We start from the raw sequence: 19,556 nt of genomic DNA, 5'->3' as shown, positions 1-19,556 counted from the left end.
ATTTTGCCTAAAATTCATCAGCACAAACAATTCTATGTTAAAGAGTCTTGATATTACTTTTCAGAAAAACATAAAGAAGATAAAAACCAACAAAGTAAAGCTGTGCTTCAGTAAGCAATCTTTTCTCCACAGTTATTTCCCAGATAGGGACTAATACTGTCAGTCCAATAAGAATAGTAATGATATACTAATACAAAGTCATCTGAGTGACTTACAGAAGCTTGCTTTTCCTAGCTGGCCACAGTCTCGCTTTGCTTTCTATTGATGCTTGGAAGGCTCAGCCTGCACATATATGGGCCAGTCTGCATCATGAGTTATTTTTACATGAGTACTTCACTTCTAGGAATTGGATAGAGAAGTTAAAATTCCATATGTGAATATCAGACAGTAATTCTGTTTGTGCAAGTGGTTGTAGAGTAGATTTTGTATTTATGTCACCATTTCAGATCGCTAAGGGAAATACATTTTGCTAAAAGGAAATTAGTTCAGGGAAAAAAATATGTTATAAAAGTAGCATCTGGGGTTACAAAGGCAAAGGAGTTACCTGTTACATCTACTTTGAATTGAAATTAAAAGCTGTTGCAATGGCAATTCATCTAGTATGAAGAATTAGGAAACAAAATACAATTGCTTCACTTTTATGGACCTTTGCTAGTAATCCTTTTAAAAGTAGTAATTACAGCGTATTATCCATTGAGGATTGAAATGTCTACCTTCCAAAACATTCCATGACAGTTTCAGAGTTTCAATGTAGGAAAACCGCTTACAGCAATTGGCAAAAGACTTTTGCCTGCAAGTGCCATGCATGCAATGTTTTATTTTGCAATTTTATAAAATAAAGCTTTGTACGTGGTTTGCTTGGCAAGGTTTTGGCAGTGGTAGGGCTACAGGGGTGGCTTCTGTGAGAAGCTGCCAGAAGTTTCCCCCATGTCCAATAGAGCCAATGCCAGCTGGCTACAAGATGGACCCACTGCTGGCCAAGGCTGAGTCCACAGTTAAGAAGAGGAAGAAGTCGCACACGAACAACTGCGGCTGGAGAGAAGAGTGAGAACATGTGAGACAAACATCTCTGCAGACACCAAGGTCAGTGCAGAAGGACGGAAGGAGGTGCTCCAGGCACCAGAGCAGAGATTCCCCTGCGGCCCATGGGGCAGACCATGGTGAGGCAGCTGTGCCCCTGCAGCCCAGGGAGGTCCATGGTGGAGCAGATACCCACCTGCAGCCCAGGGAGGTCCATGGTGGAGCAGATACCCACCTGCAGCCCATGGAGGACCCCACAGTGGAGCAGGGGCGTGTCTGAAGGAGGTTGGGACCCCGTAGGAAGCCTGCGCTGGAGCAGGCTCCTGACAGGACACATGGCCCCATGAAGAGAGGAGCCCACACTGGAGAAAGTTTACTGCAGGACTTGTGACCCCACGGGGGACCCACACTGGAGCTGGGGAAGAGTGTGAGGAGTCTTCCCTAAGGAGGAAGGAGCAGCAGAGACAACATGTGATGAACCAACCGCAACCCTCATTCCCCATCCCCTTGCGCTGCTGCAGGGGAAGGAGGTGGAGAAAAATCAGGAGCAAAGTTGAGCCCAGGAAGAAGGGAGGGGTGGGGGGAAAGTGTTTTAAAATTTGGTTTTATTTCTGATTTGATTGGTAATGCATTAAAGAAAATTTCTCAAGTCAAGTCTGTTTTGCCCATGGCAGTAATTGCTGAGTGATCTCTCCTTGATCTTATCCTGACCCACTAGCCTTTTATTATATTTTTTTCTCCCCTTTCCAGCTGAGAAAGGCAGTGATAGAGCGGCTTTGGTGGGCACCTGGTGTCCAGCCATGGTCAACCCACCAGAAGGGAAAATAGGTACTTCTAACCACAGTTTTAAAGAACAGCGAATCAACAAAGCAGGGAGTTGCAGCAACTAATTTACAAAGGAAAGAGAAATTGGTGGCAGAAACTCTTCCACCAGAAATAGCTACCTGGTATCTAATGAGGAGACCAGACCTCAATGAGCAAAGGAAGTAACAAAATGAGAACTAAATCACATATCATGGGTATGCCAATTTTGAATGGAACTTGACTTTTTTATATCTAGTTTTATTAGAAAGTGGACTCATTAAAAAAAAAAAAGAACAGTTCATGGATATGATCACACAACTCCTTCTTTTCTAGTGGAAGCTTATATCTAAGTTTATACTGTTTCTCCCTTTCAATAGCGCAAGAGAAGTGGAGCACTCCCTCCAAGAGCAGCGGGAACATGTACTTCATTAGCGTTCCCTCTTCAGATCCAGCCGCCTGTGTCCTCTCAGAAAATGGACAGGTAGATAGGCATTTCCAAAAAGAGAGGCTGCAGATATAAGAGAGCAGGGACAACCATCATCACTGCAAGGCTCTTGCTAGCACATCGGTAATCTCCAGAGAGACATTATACCAAATGTTTTACCAATCGTGATGCAAGTATTTTTTTTCATCTCCATGAAAAAATTACCTATTGCTTCCACCATCTACTTGTACACAACAAGACATAATGTATTGGTTTTGCTTTCAAAGCAAACATGGTAAATGAGGCGTGGGATGTACAAAACATGTTTTATTTAGAAGCTCAGCAACCAGTTGCATTTGCACAACTCTCAAAATGAACCTTATCCCTTCAGTTGTCTTGCAATAGGAATTTCCACAATTTCACATCTGTTTTTGTGTGGGCACATACATGCTGATAGATATATGGCATCACTGCAAAAGTGGTGCAATTGTACCCACAGGTCTGTTTTCCTCACAAAACTGACTGACATAGGTATGAAAGACTGCCCAACAAGTGCAACTTATTGGTAAAACTTCATAGCATAGAACAAGCTGGGACATTCTCATACTGGAATTACTAAATTAACAAGCAGGTGTTTGCTAGAGGTGGTTTTTTTTCCCCCCAAACAGGCTGTAAAAACTGTGTTAGGCACTCAGTACTTCTTGCCTGCTTTGCCTATTTTAATTCCTCAAAAAGACAGCAAGCTAGCTGAATCACAATTAAAATAGTTGAAACAGCAGGTGCTACAGTTGTCCCAAATGAAAAGTTCACTATGACTTAGCAGCAGAAGAGAAACCCAAACAGGTAGCCTCTGCTTCTGTTAATCTCTGCTGTAACTGCAAGTGTAGAAAATCTCAGCTACATACTTGGTTTTTTTCGTAATGAAGAATGTATCACTAGACAAAATCTTGTGACTTTTAATAACTTATTTTCTGAGTACATCTTGTCAAGTTCCCACATGCATCTATGTTATTCTAATACAACCTTACTGTTGCAGTCCTCAAGACCGCATTTGAGATAATGAAATCGGTGGTACAAAAGCCTTCATCAGCTTCCACAAGTTGCAGCAAGGATTACGAACAGGAAAAAAGTATTCAAGAAAGACCCTGCAAGCCATTATTTTATTAGTAGAGGGGATTTTGGGGAAAGATGGAAATGCCTCTGTAAAACTTGCTACAGATATTATACCCAGTAGCAAGAATACATGTTTTCTCCTTCTGGAACAGGCAGAACAGAGTTCATTTTCACACTATGTATTTTCAAGAAAAATTTTTCAGTATCAGATATTTTCAAACAGAGAAAATGTGTAAGCTGCTAAAAGGGGAAGGGAGCATGAGTGAAGTGTGAGAAATAAATGGGATATTGTTTAAACGAAAGACAGTTCTGGCATTTGACCAAGTTGATTGTATGCTTTTCACCAATGTACCTTGGTCTTGAAATGCAAAAATCTTAGAATCATTTAGGTTAGAAAAGATCCTTAACATCATCAAGTTCAACCATTAACCTAGCACTGCCAAGTGTATCACTAAATCATGTCCCTAAATGCCATACCTACATGCCTCTTTTTAAGTACATTCAGGGATGGTGGCTCCACCCAAGTGCTTCCCTAAGCAGCCTGTTCCAGTTCTTGACAACCCTGTTGGTGAAGAAATTTTTCCTCATATCCAGTCTAACCTCCTGTTGTTTGAGAGAAGAGACTGACACCCACCTCACTCCATCCTCCTGTTAGGCAGTTGTAAAGCGTGGTAAGCTTTCCCCTCAGCCTCCTTTTCTCCAGTCTAAAAAACCCAAGTTCCCTCAGCTGCTTCTCTAATGAACTGCCTCAAATTCTGCACTTTACTCAAGGAAGGTTCCAGCAGTATAATGAGAATGTAAAATGTAAACACACAAAGAACAAAAACTGTCTTTATTTTTTTTAAATATCCAATTAACCAGAATTTCTAAATGCACTGACATTAACATCCCATAGACCTTAGCTTTTCTTTTTCATAACAAGACAAAGAACACAGATCAGCTATCAGAGCATCACATCCCCATCCTGCTATAGGTTAACCATAAATTAACATTATGTGTGCAAATGAGATGAATTTTTAGTCAAGTATTTAGCAGCACAGCACCACAGCAAAACTGAGGCATCAGTACAAATTTTCTGTAAACTATGATAAAGACTACCGATGACAGAGCGCTACAGCTCTTAAATATGAGGATACATACTGAACACTAAGCAGTTTCTCTCACTGTTTACTATTAAAATAATATCTGCCTTTTCATAAAGGCCAAAAAAAAAAAAAAAAAAAAAGGTGGTGGATTAGAGACTAAAGTGCTGCAGCCAGATTTTCTTTTTTACTGGTTGCTTGTCCCATTACTGATTTTTTTTTAAACAAATATCCCTAAAGATATATTAGTTTACCATAAACTGTGCAAGTATTTAAGCTATGCAAGAGTAGACAGTGCTCTTTGAATCCTGTATTTTTCCCCTAAACCAGATTTTGATAGCTGGATGATTTAGATACCAGGGTTTAGAAAAATTGCCATAGGAATGTGATATGGTTTAGAAATATCTCAACATCTAAGACTAGGTTTCTAAAATTCTCTTCAGAATATGCTTTAAGTGATCCTAGTGAACTTTTATGGTCCACTAACTCCACTTCAGTATTTTTAATATACTGAGGAGTAAAGTCATCCTCCTCACCCTCCTCTCCCTAGGGAACTTCATGACTTGGTGTTCATCAGAACAGCTAGGATCAAATATCAAATTATAGTGTGATAACAAAAACAAGAGAAGTCTCGAACTTCCTGTAAAACACTAAGGAAAGAAATAAAGAAATTATTAAACAATCTGCAAATTGAGTAATGACACTAGTATCAAAGGAATAGATACTACTGCATGCTCCTAGAGCCAGACTTTTTGGATGTTGTCCAAGAGCAGGATCAGTCATCCTTGTCAATGCTATGGGGAGCAACTGGCAGTCCAAGGGTTTAACTCTAGGTAAGTCATTGCTGCAGAATTGCCAGTTTCCCTCCCATCCTTCCTCTGGTTTCCCTCCCATCCTTCCTTTGACTATTTCAGTCAATAACAATAGAACTTTTTGTTATGCAACAACAAACAAAGTTTTGAGACAAAGCTCACTGCAATACCAAACTGGAAAACTCAACATCAAACTTGTATTACTAATTGGTTTAGAAGAACATAACCCAACATATCAAGTGTAAGCAGATCAGAAGACACATGGCAAAAGTTTGACTTCCATTGATTTCCGAAGCATATTAGCAGCAGTTTTTGCATTTTGTGGTAAGCTGTTTCATTTGTTGCCTTTTTGTTTTGGGTTTGGGGTTTTTTTAATTATTATTTGGTTGTTGGTTTGGGTTTGTTTGTTTTGTGGGGCTTTTGTTTGGTTGGTTTTGGTTTGTTTTGGTTCTTCCCCCCCCCGTTTCTGTAGGATTTCTTAGAATTTTCTTTTTCAGCAATCCTGAAAAATTCTTTAGCATCACAAGCATGCAAGGGATGCAGATGTTGCCTGGAACTTGAAAGTCAGTATACCTGGGATCCAGTCATGTTTCTGAAACCTTTATGGAATCCTTCAGGAGAAAAATGTAGGTGTATGAGAACTGACATTAATAAGCAGCACTAAAAGACTCCAGATTTTTGGAACATAAAATCATCTAGAGTGTTATCAACAGGAGCAGGAAGACACTTGAATTTACTTAACACAGTAAGGAATTTTTGTGTAAAAAAACTTGGATTTTTTTAAAGTAAGTTAGAAAACATTGCACAACTGTTAACAGTGCTATACTGGCCTAAGTATCCCAAAATAAAGAATGTCTTCCAAAAACAGTGTTGAGTGAGAAAACAGATTAATATTGAGATAGTTATCAATTCTGAGAGGTAGATGACAATCTATTATTTAGGAAAGGTAGCACTAAACTGTTCATGTAAGTGGTGTTAAGTCTTACCTATGCAGTGTCCATACCTGTGTAAGAGTGCAAGGAGCAGGAAGAACACTGTCTTTCACCTAACAGCAACTATATTCATCTAATGTCCTTGGTCTGCACCATCAGTTCTCCTGGAAATGCAGGTTAGGGGAAGAAAGGATTAGGAAAGCACAGGGAGAAAACCGACCCCATTTATGTATGCTGGCAAGTAACACACCATCCAGACTGCAGTGAGGGTGACGGGACTAACAGCATAATCCTCAGGACAGTGGCTATATTGAGTGGAAACAGGAGAAGCCTGCACAGAGAGAAAAGGAAGCACGAGAAGTCTCATATGGTACTTTCCATGATGTGAACTCAGACACATTGCCCAACGTATTTATGATGGTGCTCCACTGTTGGAAAAGTGTTTCTGTTCCTATTAACCATGTCCATCAGATTCTGGGTTTTCATGAAGAGGAAAAGCAGTAACTAAGTAGTAGTGATGCAAAGCCTTTGTCACAGTGATGATCAGAGTATGTTGTTAACCTGTCAACACCACCTGTAAAGTATTAGCAGCTACAAAAAACATCCATTTCACAAACCAGTGTTAAAAGGACAGCTCAGTACACAAATGGGATCACAATTTTTCTGTTCTTTGGGTAGTCTTCAAATTTCTCAAGGTACCACCTGAAAAAGAAAGATGGAAATCTGACAAGGACTGAATCTTCAAAATGCTGTCAAGGAAATAACATAGTTGTACAATGTGTTAAATTTAATCCATATATTTTGTAACTACAAACAAACAAAAGAAGCCTTTAAAACCTACTCTGGATAGAAAACTTTTCCCACGCTCACCCTAATGACATCTAATCACCAGCTTCAACGAAGCAAAGCTACTGCTGCCAACAATGGGAAATCAAATCAATAGGTGTAGTGAGAGGAGCCAGGGAAGGAAGGAATGGCCTGTTGTTGCAAAATATGTGTTTTTGAGCATCCTGAGTATTTGCATTTTAGAAGTAGAAGGAAAGATGAATCAAAAACATTCAAGGGGATAACATGTCAAATTGTGTAATGACTTCATGTGGAAGCAAGGGATATTTCACATACTGGAAATGACAGCCCTCTTCTGGATAGAAAGATCTTCAGCTCCAGTCACGATATGGATAATCAAACTGAATGTGACAAACATTACACTAGCCTTACTGCTAATCCCCCTCAAAGACCATCACCATTTTCAAATCTAGACAATTTTAAAACAATAGATTCATAGCACTACCAAATGTTATTATTTATCTGGTCAACTTATAACACAAACATATTTACTCCCATTTTCAAGTATTTATTCTTCTGCTTCTCTAAGACTAAAAAAGAAAAAAATTAACTTCATCTGGGCTCCTCAGATGCAGGTACTCATATCATCAATAGCTAACTGCAACATCAAAGCTGACTTAGCTAGAGAACAAAGCATGCAATGCATGATAATCTGCAGCTGTGGAATACCAGCATTACACTATTTATCCTTTTCAGTAACTTAGTTTAAGTTTTTCGAACTAAACAGACTACATCAAAATTTTTCTTGACTTACATGGATTTGCTATTTTTAGCTGTTTGTTTTTTTTTTTTTCTGGGGGGGGTGTCTTTTCCATTTATGCATTTTTCCTTTAGTACCAATTACTTCCTGTAACAACATTTTGCTTTTCATAATGCTCTAGGTCAAGAGCTCTGAATGAGTACTATCAATGCTTAAGACAGAACATAATATACAAGGAGAGGCTGATGAACCTGGTATTGCTTAGTCTGGGAGGAAGACACTAAGGGTCCCTGTTATTGCTACCTACAGGTATTGGAGGGGGAGTTAAAAACAATGGAGCAAAACTATGAAAGAAATGAAAACTTGCAGCTGGAATGCAATGGCCCCATGCAAAAGTGCAGGCCAGAGACTGACTGGCTAGACAGCAGCTCTGCACAAAGGATGTGGACATCCTGGTGGACAAGTTGAACATGAGTCAGTACAGATCCCTGCAATGATGAAGGCTAACTGCATACTGGCCTGCTTTAACAAGTATAGAGCCACCAAGTGCTTATTCTCCACTATTCAGCAGTTGAGAGCCTGCATCTGCATTACTGCCTCCAGTTTTTGGCTTCCTGTGCAATAGAGATGTCCGCAAACTGGAGAATTCAGCAGATGGTCACTAAGATGACAGCATAGCTGGAACACATAGAAGGAGAGGTTGAGGTAACTAGGCTTGTTCAGCCTGGAAAAGAAGTTAGGAGGTAATTGCAGTCTTCCACTACCTACAGCCGTATTCGGGAGAAGGCATAGCCATATCCTTCCTTTTAAGCACCCACCAAGTGGACAAGTGGCAGGGGATAAAAGTTGCAACATGGAAAATTCCGACTAGATGCAAGGAAGAAACCCTTTTCCCGATGAGAATGGGGAAAATCATGTTCCAGTGCTTTGCCAGGGATGTGCTGAAGCCTCCATCTCCTGGAGACACTCAGAACTCAACTGGACAAGGCCCTGGGCAACCATGTATAGCCTTGTGGTTAGTCCTGGTTGGAGCGGATGACTGGACAACCTTCAGATGCTCCTCCCAACCTAAGACACTCTGTGACTCCACAGAAATAGCAGATAGTAAAACAAGGAGAGATGGTCACAGGCGATAGGCTTGGAAGGTTCAGGTTGGTTAGTAGGTAAGACTTGTTCACTGGGAAGATAATACAGACCTGGAACACCCTACATAATAGGTGTAGGAGAACATCTGTTTCTGGAGTTTACCAAGACTCCACTAGACAAAGCCATGGCTGCCCTGACAGACTGTTAGCAATGGCACTTTTTTTTCAACCTATTTCATCCATAAATTCATGTTTATTTCCTCTCATGCCACTAAGTTTCAATATGAGTACCAAAGCAGGAAGCTGAAAATAACCAAAATAAGATTAAAGTGTTCAAATTCTTTTAAAAATGCTATTCCTTAAAGGGAATCCTTTCAAAAAACAAGTCTTCTCAAACTACAATCCTTCTGTTAGCAGGAAAGCCACATTAGCAGTCAGACTATTTATTTACAAAGCAGAAACTTTATTAAATTATCACTTACCAGAACTGTTTTCATATTGTCTATACACTTGATTATAAACAATATGATACAGAATTGACTATAAAATGTGCCTGTGATGGAAGACTTTAGAGTGACTTTTAAGATTTTAATATTCTAGAAATAAGTCTGATCTGCAAGGGAAAGTATAGCAGATGATCAGTTAAGACAATTTTCCCCAAACTCATCTATAATCTTTACAGATCCAGGATGAACTGTGTTCATTTAAACATTATTTTGACCACCTCATTGTATTTACGCTCTGTACTATCCAGTTGAAATTCTGCAGTGCTTAATACTACTCAGTGTTCTCTATTGTACTCTCCACCACAGCAGCAGTCTTTCACAAGACTTGCACTGCAACATCCCTATGGGATGAGGTGTTAATTTGTGAAATGGAAATTAAGAGACAACAGAAATTATAAGACAAACACTTACTGGTGGTGCTGTTTTGCCCTTGAACCCAGGATGAAAAGGGTGCACAATGCAAATGCAAGGCTTTCAATGGTGCAGCAGGCAAGGGCAAACCCAAACCATTCCAGGATCTCTCCAAAAAAGTTGGCTCCACTGACATACTCAAACATTCCTCCTGACAGCAGGACAGAGTTAGTTTAAAAGCATCTTAATAAGAGCTATATCACCAGTGTCTCTATATAATTTTTAAAAGCACTGTTTTTCATTTTAAGCTGTACAATCACTTCAGACCTCATTCCTAGACTGACCTTCTCCAGCTCTGTTCTTCTTTAAATCATGAAACACAGATTTATCAATATCAGAAACAAGTTCATGTCTTTCTAAATAATTATTTAACAATAATATCAAACTGGTTTTTTGATCACAAACTAAACCTTTTTATAATATGTAAAAACAGAAAATATGCTCCCCTTTAAGAGTCCCTAAAAATACCCATAGGGTTAGTTAGCATACAATGTTTAATTTCTTCAATTGAAGTACTTCAGAAATTAAGTAAATTATGAACAATATTATCATGAATTAAAGTTCCAAATTTATCCTCTAGCTTAAAATGTGTTGCAGTAGACCATTCCCTGTCCAGTCTACTGCTTCAGCCCTGGCACTCAGTGGAAGTAGTAATCAGCAGTTTGCACTAAATGTGTTTTATAGCCAATTACACATAAACGATCAGTACTCACCTGCTGGGAATTTTATAAAATAAGAACTTTCACCCTCGTTCCAAAGTTAGTGTACAAATTGATTAACATTTCAGAATGTGCTTTACCAGTGGGACTAAACAAACAAGTATTTGCCAAATGTAATACAGGACATGTTTTGACCTTGCTTTAATTATGTTTACTTTGCCTCTGTGACAGAAGAGCAGAATTCTAGCACTTGAACTGGATAAGCGGTATTAAAAAGACCAACTCCTCCTGATTGTGCATCAAATAACATCTTATTTACTTCAGAACTTTTTTTTTTGTACGCTGAATGTAATACAGAACATTTATATTCAGTTTTCACATGGGCAATTGAATTTACTTCTATTAATAAGTTGCCTTGGTAAAAAATAACCATCTATTGCCTTATATATAAAGTTATTCCAGTTTTAATTTTAAAAGTCTCACTAAAAACCAAGAGAGCAACAACTTAAGGAAAACACTTAGAGAAACATCAGAATTCAGAGGTAACCACTATTTTTCTGCTCTCACTGAGTGCAATATACATTGTAATATACCTGGAAGAGTCTAATATTTTCAAAAGTGTCAATAAACTTTAACACTTTACTAGGTTCCATAAAAAATCCTTTCATATCCTTCATTTTCCCACAAAGAACAGAATTTATAATGCTTAATTTCCTTTGAATGCCTGACCTCTTTCCCCTTCGCCTCCCTTACCACAGTAGTTGTTCTTCTCTGATTACCTAAGGTCTTCTTTCTCCATCCACCTACTGATTCTCATGAAAGGTATGAGAAGAACCCAACTCCCTCTTCTTTATTCCCTCCCATTATGTATTTACACAAACCAGTAAAATTCTCCTGAGCCCTCAATTACCCAGGCTGAACAAACAGTCCCAGCTCTCCTCATATGGGAGATGCTGCTTCTACTATATAAATTTCTAACACATTTACTCACCTCTTGGTATCTTGTAGCCGGTTTCCCCTGGTTTTCTCAAATTTCTGAGAATATGATCAGAATGAATATTGACTGCCATGCCAATCAACCACCCTATAAAACCTGAAGAGAAATATTTAAAATACTATCTTTAATACACTGAGCCAAAGTATTTGTTCAGAAAACAAACTACAGTCATATATCACTTCTTAGGCATATTATCTCAAAGCAGTAGTAACGTAAGCAGTATAAGCAATTCTGGTGACATCCTGCACAATCCCAGTCCCACACTGAGCTCTTCAGCAGAGCTCACAGCAATCAACAGGTCTCTAGATAGGAATAGTACCATAAGTATAAAGTTTCTTCATACATTTCTACTCTGAAATGCCACTACAATTTTTGAGAACATTACCTGTGTATTCTGTATTGGTATCTGTTTGCAAACTACTATAAGAACTTTTCAGATCATGCAAAAATATTGGAGCTTGTTTTAAGAGTGTCCAGTTACTATAGAAGATTAGTTTGGTTCTGGGCATTTTTACCCCTCCAACTTGAAAACTACCACCTCCGAAGGAAACCAAATCTTTCTTCATGGAAGCAAGCTGAAGAAGTTGGCTATTTTCACAGCACCTCTCCTTGATTTGAAGATCCACTTTCCCCTGAAGCATAACCATATTTCCTGCACCTGTACTCAATGGACAGAGAATAAAGTTGTGGAAAGCCAGCAGTGGCAGCAGCAGTGGGAGTAGCAGTGGGAGTCTCCCGTACTATCCACAGATCACCATTGACTGAATAGGACTTCCTTTGAATCATCATCCCAACAAAGGATGAACTTTGATGAAAACAGACAAGCTCAGCAGTGATGAAATCACAACTGACGTCAGCAGGCAACAATCCAACACCATTTCTCCTGCCCTGAAGGACTGTTACAACAGATGAAACGCAACATCATGGGCTGAATGAACTCAACAAACTTTATAGAGATTGTCCATGGACTAAGGAATGGCATCTGTGTGTATATAGAGATTATATATATATATCTCAAGAGACAGAAAAAGAGATGGTATATTGGAAAGTGTGGGACCTGAGCATGATGTAAACGGTATGGAATAAAGGGTGTATACTGTCCTGGTTTCAGCTGCAACAGTTATTTTTCTTCCTAGTAGCTAGTACAATGCTGCGTTCCAGCTTTTCTGACCCACTAGAGTTCAGCTGAGAAGGACCTGGATGTACATCTGGAGTACTGTGTCCAATTCTGCGCTCCTCTGTACAAGACAGACAAGGAGCTACTGAAGAAGGTCCAGAGGAGGGCCACACGGATGATCAAGGTCTGGAGCATCTTTCTTAGGAGGATAGACTGCTGAAGCTAGGCCTGTCTAGTCAAGAGCAGACTGAGAGGGGATCTCATTAATGCATGTAAATATCTGAAAGGCAGGTGTCAGGAAGATGGTGCCAGAGTCTTTTAGTGGTGCCCAGCGACAGGACAAGGAGTAATGGCCATAAACCAAAACACAAGAAGTTTCACCCCAACATGAGGAAGAACTTCTTTATGCTGAGGGTGGCAGAGCACTGGAACAGGCTGCCCGAGGAGGTTGTGGAATCTCCCTCTCTGGAGACATTCAAAACCCACCTAGACATGTTCCTGCATAACTGCTCTGGGTGGCTCTGCCTTGGCAGGGGGGTTGGACTGGGTGATCTCTAGAGGTCCCTTCCAACCCTAATGATTCTTTGATTCTGTGGCTGATTCACTGTCCTAATCCTCAGATTCTCACTATGACTGAGTCCTAGGACTGCACTCTACAAAGCCAAGAGCTGGTTACGCACCACAATCTACATGACTTGGCTTCCACCACAGGGAAATGTGGACATCTAAAGAGGAAGGAAGCCACAGCATACTCCAGTAGATTCTCAGAACCACAGGATACACCATACATAATAGTCTTGTGAGGTCATCTATTTAACTCAAGAGGCTTTTCTCCATCTGGATAAACCTGGAGATTAAGGCCTGGCTTCATATTAGGAGAACCCTTGCATAAGAAGGACTAACTAGGTGCGTATTACCAAACAATGTAACGCAACAGAACAGCACGTATGCATTGTTGCACCAGTGCCCTCTTCACCCTTTCCCATATAGAACCTCATGCAAAATGACCTACTCTTCTTCTGCAGACTATTTCAGAGTGACAGCATGGTAACTGCTGCCTGGTTCACCTCCCCGCTCTGGGATTCAGGAACATGCAGTGCAAGATGATGTATAAAAAACAGCAGAAGGCCAATTTCTATGGGTGTGCTGGAAGTGCCTTGTAGACACTTCGATGAACAAGTGCCTCATCTCATACGTGTGTTTAGTCTTTCCAAGGCGGCACACAATTATTTGGAGCATCCAGATGCTGACAGATATTAGGAGAGATACTGACTAACCCACATCCCTTGGTCATGAGACCATACCCAGGTATGGACAACACCCATGCTCTCCTCATGTCTATTCTGTATAGACAGCAGAGGTGGCATGTGTGCTTGGTTGCCTGACTGCCAGATAAAAAGCCTCACACAACAGATTATGTGCTGATGTTCTGCAGAAGCTACTGCAAACAAAAGTGTTTTGATGAACAGAAGGGTTAGCCATCAACATGAAAGGAAGTGGTTAAATGGGGATTTAAAATAGTAAGACAAGACATATGGCATACTGGCATACTGCAAAGGGTTTGATGAAGCTAAAGCAAGCAAAGGAAGAAAACAGCTTCCAACGAGAAGTGCAGACAGATTAGGAAAGAACATAAGGGTGAAACATGCAGGTGCATATATCCCTGTTTGTAGCATTCATCACTTCAGGGTATCATGAGTTCTTTCAGTAAGTTCACAGGCTTTCTATTGGCACATGTGTGTAACGTACATGCTGAAAGATTATGAAGTTGCTTCCACACCGATTTGCAAGCTCATGGTTTTATCAAGTGTTATACTGCATTCGAAGCTCTCCGCTCTGACCTAAACCTAGCTCCAGTCCAGAGAAACTGTGAGCAAACCACATCAAAACTGTATGCTGCTCCAAATCAATTGCTGGTGTAGATATAAGGAATTGCTTTTCCAGAATTAACTCCTAAACATCTGAAAACAGTCAATCTGTATATTAAGGCTTCACAGAGAACACATCAGCTGTTTGAAACCTGCCACCATGATGGTCAATCAGCCTCACTTCTCCAAATTTTTGTCTTCACTGCAAATTTATCTAATTTCAGCTTCCAGCTACTGAACCTTGTTTAGCTGCTACTTGTAGACACTCTCCCATTTCTCTTCCACTAGTAACTTTATATAGACTGAAGAAATACTTTGTTAACCCTCAGCAAATATGCCTTCTTTCTATTGTTATTTTCTAATCTTTTCCTCATTTTTTCTGCCAGATGTTTTTTAAGAACTAGAACATAATAATCCTGTTGTTCAGGGAGTATCCAGTGTACAATATAGCACTGCTGCATTTGAGTTGAACAAGGCTACGAGCATAAACTGCAGACATTTGGAGGCATCTAGCTGAGATGAATACCGAATAGCAATTATAAACATTCACTGTGTTCCAATATCTTGATGTGCACTATAAAACAATAAGAAAAACCCAAAAGCCCAAAAGATGTTCCAGTACAGGAAGAAACAAGATGTCTTCAGTTTGGCTGTTTCATAGCCATGCCAAACTAAAGATTTACTGTAATAACATTCAGAAAAGCCAGCAAGTGACACCCAGAATGGTTGCTACCATTAATAGCAGCATTACTAATAGTATTAATAATAGTACCATTAATAGATCTAATAACAGTACTAATTAATAATACTAATAATTAATAGTACTCCTAATAGTACCATTAATACCATTACCAGGAATGTTCACTTTCTTAGTTTTCAGGATAACTTTTTAAAGCAATATTTTTACTCAAAACAGTCATGAAAGCAACACTTTGCTTACGATTAGCATTACTGGAAATAAATATATATAAGCATATATTCTAAACTGGTATTATCTGGGGAAAAAAAAACCACCACCAAAACACAACAAACAAACCCAAACAACAGAAGGCAGATGAACCTAGCTATTATTATTTATACATTTATATCTTTCAGAACTCCTTGACACAAAAAACAAACCAAGGAAACCTGAGCAGCAGTCTTATGACCTTAAGTTTTTAAGACCTTACAGTAAGGATGAATTGTTTTATGGCTCCTGACTTATGATTTAACAGCACTATATTGAGATATCTTTTGATTAAGGTCCTAAACTAGGACACCAGAAACAAGTCCATAGTGCATCAGTCTTCAATAGTTTTGATCCATGGATCTTTTAAACTTTTTTTTTTTTTGGTCAGATCCAAGTTTAAGCAGACTGGAATTTCAAAAATACCAAGAGAATTTCAAGTACATCAAGTGCCTACCACCCACTGAAGTAATTCCCTTGTGCCTCAATTTCTCTGTTTTTAGAACACAAGCAGTACCGCCTTCTAATCTTGGCAAGAGAATCTATTTTGAGATTGACATTTTGTCAATCTTACAGTCATGACAGCATTTAACACAGCAGTCTATTGTCATCCACAATAACACTGCAGTAAAGCTAAAAGCTTCTTATTCTAAAAGTCTTGAGAAATCTGAAACACTGATTTGCTCTGACTCTAAAATAAAAAGAGTGGTACTGGGTCAGATCAAGGATCCACACAGCCCAGTATTATGCCTTTGACTGACGAGGAGAAATATTCTAGTTTATCTTCAGATCAAAAAGATCTTCCTGGTACCAGTAAACATCTTAGCTTTTTAATCACATGCATGGTTTCAGGTATAAATGCAACCTCATCTCATGATAGGAGCGATTCACCCCTCCGCACCCTTCCTTGAGGACTAGTAATGTTCTTTGTCAAAGCCCACTCCTATTACAAGGGTGGGTGGGCTGGTGCCTGAGTGTGCAGGCATGCCCAAAGACCCTAGCACTGAGAACTTTGGGCATTAGAAATGGTATCTTGGTATTTAGCAGCTACCCTTACTGGATTTTTACTCCATGAATTCGTTCACTTCTGTTTGGCCACATACAAACCTTTAGTACCTAGGACATTGAGAAACACGGGATTTCACTTTAATCTACACGTTACATGGAAAATCTGCTTTGTTTGTTCTAAACCTGTATACTGATGGTTTCATTTCAGGCCTCAAGTTCTTATCTTCAAAAACAAAACAACAAAAACCCCAAACTACGTGACCCATATTTACTTTGGTGTTAAAGAATAAATATGACAAGTCAGCTCATCTAACCCTGACATTGTGGGAGGAACTGTCAGTTCACAGTTCTAAAAGAAAAAAAGGTTAAAAGGCTTCCAGCTACAGCAAACAAAAGAATTAGCTATGAGAAAAGTTATAAAATGGGATTGAAGACACTATAAAATTATAATGAAAAATAAAAAGCTGCGAAGACAAAGGAAAACTACACCTAATATTCTCATAACATGTTTTAACTCACCTGTAATGAAACGCGGATCTTTTAACCAGCCTGAAGGGTATTTTGCATAGTTGCTTAAGCTTCGGCCTTGCAAATATCCATTATAAACACAGAACAGAAGCGCCAGCACAAAAGTGAAAAATGGTGTTGGTTTTCCTTCCCGGATCAGAAGAGGAAATATGAGTGCCCTATAGCAAACAAGGAAAGAAAAACTGTTGCATTAACAAACAGAAAAGGTATTTTTGATGTCCAGAACTGTAATCCACAGTCCATATTATCCTGCTTTTGAAATTCTCAGCAGTCTTTGATCCCAGTTCAGAAGGATAGTTACACTTGCTCTGACACCTAAAAGATTTTATTGCCTCATCAGAGTTACAAGATCAGTCCTCTCACTCCTTACGACAGATTTGTTGAACCTTGTATCCAAGGCAATTACTTTGACCATAGCAGTAAAGGCAACTGACATTTTAAACATGGCATAGTTTCATCCTCCTGTGTTCCCAAGTCCTCATTAGTATCATCAAGCTTTCTGAAATGAGCCAGGTCTCACAATCCCTGCACCAAATCCACCAGCACTTCCAGGGGGAAAGTCAGTCTCCTTGAAATTAACCTAACTAAACTCAGTTTCCTCCTTAAAGTGACTTAAAAATATTAATTGCTTTGCCTTGACAGTCTTGGCCTAGCCTATGACACCTGGTAAAGACAGGTGACAAATCCACAGCTGCTGTCTTCTTCGGGAAAGGAATCTTGATTGCTTTTCTTGGGTGATTACATCAGTAAAAACACAAGTTCCAAACAAGAAAAGCAAGTGAGGGTTTCTGTGCTTCATCCCGCATGGCTAGCCAACTTCCAATCACCTATCAATTTAATTGCAATCTATAATGATACAGGATTACTGTAGCCTGAGCATTCTTCGTGTGTTTTTCCAGCTACTCCAGGATTACTGCTTCAGAGGAACCTTTCCAGAGGAAGCAAAACCGTGACGGCTTTCAAGAAAGCGTAATGAAATTATTAATATGATTATTTAAAGCTCGCTAGGTTACAACAAACGGATAACAGTCTACATTCACCTACAGAACAGTCCCTCTGTTCAGAGACAGCAATAAGCAGCTGCAAAAAAGAAACTGCAGTACAGCTCAGCTTTCTGTGTAAGCCTTGACCTTGCGTTTCCAGATTTTCTCAGACACAGGGGATGAGCTACTACCCCATGTAAAAGCTAATCTCTGTACTCTTAAGGATGGAAAAAAAGGGAGTTAAAGACACAGTCCTGAGTTTGCAAAGCCAGTCAGCTGCCAGGCCAACCGTACACTGCATCCCTCTCTACCACCAGGATGTGGAATACTTTTGGTTAAAACCAAGAGCCTCTCACAATAAGTGCTGCACAACAACTGTTGTATGTAGCTGATACCAACACATACATCACACATTCCACTTAAAATTAGTCTGATAAATTTCTCTCTGCCGTATTAACATGGTAGCAACGTCACTTATGGAGTATTACCAGTAGCTACCATCAATGACTTGATGGGAACAGCAAAATCTTGCCTAAGCTTTAGTCAGGCTGCTTTCTCCCAAGTAGCTTACAGAATATCCAAATACCATTGACTGCATGGTAATACAGGGCACCCAGCCCTAGCTCTGCTAGTGCTTTAACTAATCCTTGAATATCCTGAGCTGGGAGGGACCCACAAGGATCATCGAGTCAAATTCCCAAAGTGAACACCATGGAATTGGAAAATCACTACCGTTTCCCATAGTAAAATTACATCAGCATCCAGAGCTGATCTTTCCTTGTTGGAACATTGTGTTCTTACAACTACCTGGTCAAGTCATTGCTTAAACGGGGGTCACTACGAGAGCTACGGCTATATGACAGAGATAATAAGGCATACTGGAAGAGCACCAAATATTCTGTTCTGAAAGATCCCCGAGCGCTCCACTGCACCTCACATAGCAGGACAAAGCAGCGAGCACCGCGCCGCCACAATTAAGTAATTGAGCTCAGCTCATGTAAAAACCTAGAGCATCTTAACCACATGCAGAAAAGACTTTAGTGACTGTTATCTCGAATAATAACAATTAATAATAATTAATCAACAGCAGAATTTCACTCCCTGTAGCCGGACAACAGCAGCCAAGTATTTTTGCCGGGACTGACCCTGAACTGCCGTAGAACGGCACCCGTTCCCCTGCCACCACCCCCTGTTCCGCTCCACTTTCCGGGCGAGCCCGAAGGGGGCACCCCCCGCCCCAGACGAGCGCTCTGTCGCGGATTCCGCCGCACCTCTGTACGTAGTGCACGACGAAGCAGCCCAGCAGAATGCGATTGGGCCAGTCGGCGGTGACCGCCCCGCCGCAGGCGGCGAGCCCGATCGGGACGAGGAGAGAGGGCAGCTCCTGCAGCGCCCATGCGGGGCGGGCGGGCAGCAGCCAGCCGAAGCGCCGCGAGGAGTAACGCCCGTAGGGCATGCGTATGAAGCGGAGCAGCACGGCGGAGCCGGCGCCCATCGCCACCAGCCCGTACGAGAGGAGCTCCATCAGCCGCTGCTCCTCCGGGCCCGACACCCGCCGCCACAGCGCGCACACGCCGCTGACCCCCATCCCGCACTGCGCGCCCGAGGGCGCCGGGGCGCCTCCATTCATCAGCCGGCCGAGGGCACGCCTACCGGCGCCGCGGACCAATCGGCGCCGGGGGGGGCGTGACCGGCACCGCCCCCTCCGCCCTCCG

At 40.6% G+C, this 19,556-nt stretch overlaps 1 protein-coding gene across 1 annotated transcript; it reads right to left on the bottom strand.

Moving 5' to 3' along the window:
• Positions 1 to 2,560: 2,560 nt before the first annotated feature.
• On the bottom strand, positions 2,561 to 19,502 carry SRD5A1 (steroid 5 alpha-reductase 1). The gene is made up of 5 exons (XM_030508761.1): positions 19,113 to 19,502; positions 16,850 to 17,016; positions 11,386 to 11,487; positions 9,736 to 9,886; positions 2,561 to 6,889 (listed from the first exon to the last, which is right to left on the bottom strand). The coding sequence occupies exons 1-5, from the start codon at positions 19,469 to 19,471 to the stop codon at positions 6,823 to 6,825; spliced, it is 846 nt and encodes a 281-aa protein (XP_030364621.1). The 5' UTR covers positions 19,472 to 19,502; the 3' UTR covers positions 2,561 to 6,822.
• Positions 19,503 to 19,556: the final 54 nt, after the last annotated feature.

This window comes from Strigops habroptila, chromosome 1, assembly GCF_004027225.2.
Source record: "Strigops habroptila isolate Jane chromosome 1, bStrHab1.2.pri, whole genome shotgun sequence".
NCBI classification, from domain to species: domain Eukaryota; kingdom Metazoa; phylum Chordata; class Aves; order Psittaciformes; family Psittacidae; genus Strigops; species Strigops habroptila.
The sequence above is the reverse complement of the archived record's forward strand: the minus strand, read 5'-3'. Positions and strand labels throughout refer to the sequence as shown.

Excerpts from the sequence above, each read along its gene's own strand:
- SRD5A1 (XM_030508761.1), bottom strand. The coding sequence starts at position 19,471 with ATGAATGGAGGCGCCCCGGCGCCCTCGGGCGCGCAGTGCGGGATGGGG. Across the intron at positions 17,017-19,112 it reads GTCGTGCACTACGTACAGAG|GGCACTCATATTTCCTCTTC; the intron begins GTGCGGCGGAAT and ends TGTTTGCTATAG. Across the intron at positions 11,488-16,849 it reads AGATCCGCGTTTCATTACAG|GTTTTATAGGGTGGTTGATT; the intron begins GTGAGTTAAAAC and ends ATTTCTCTTCAG.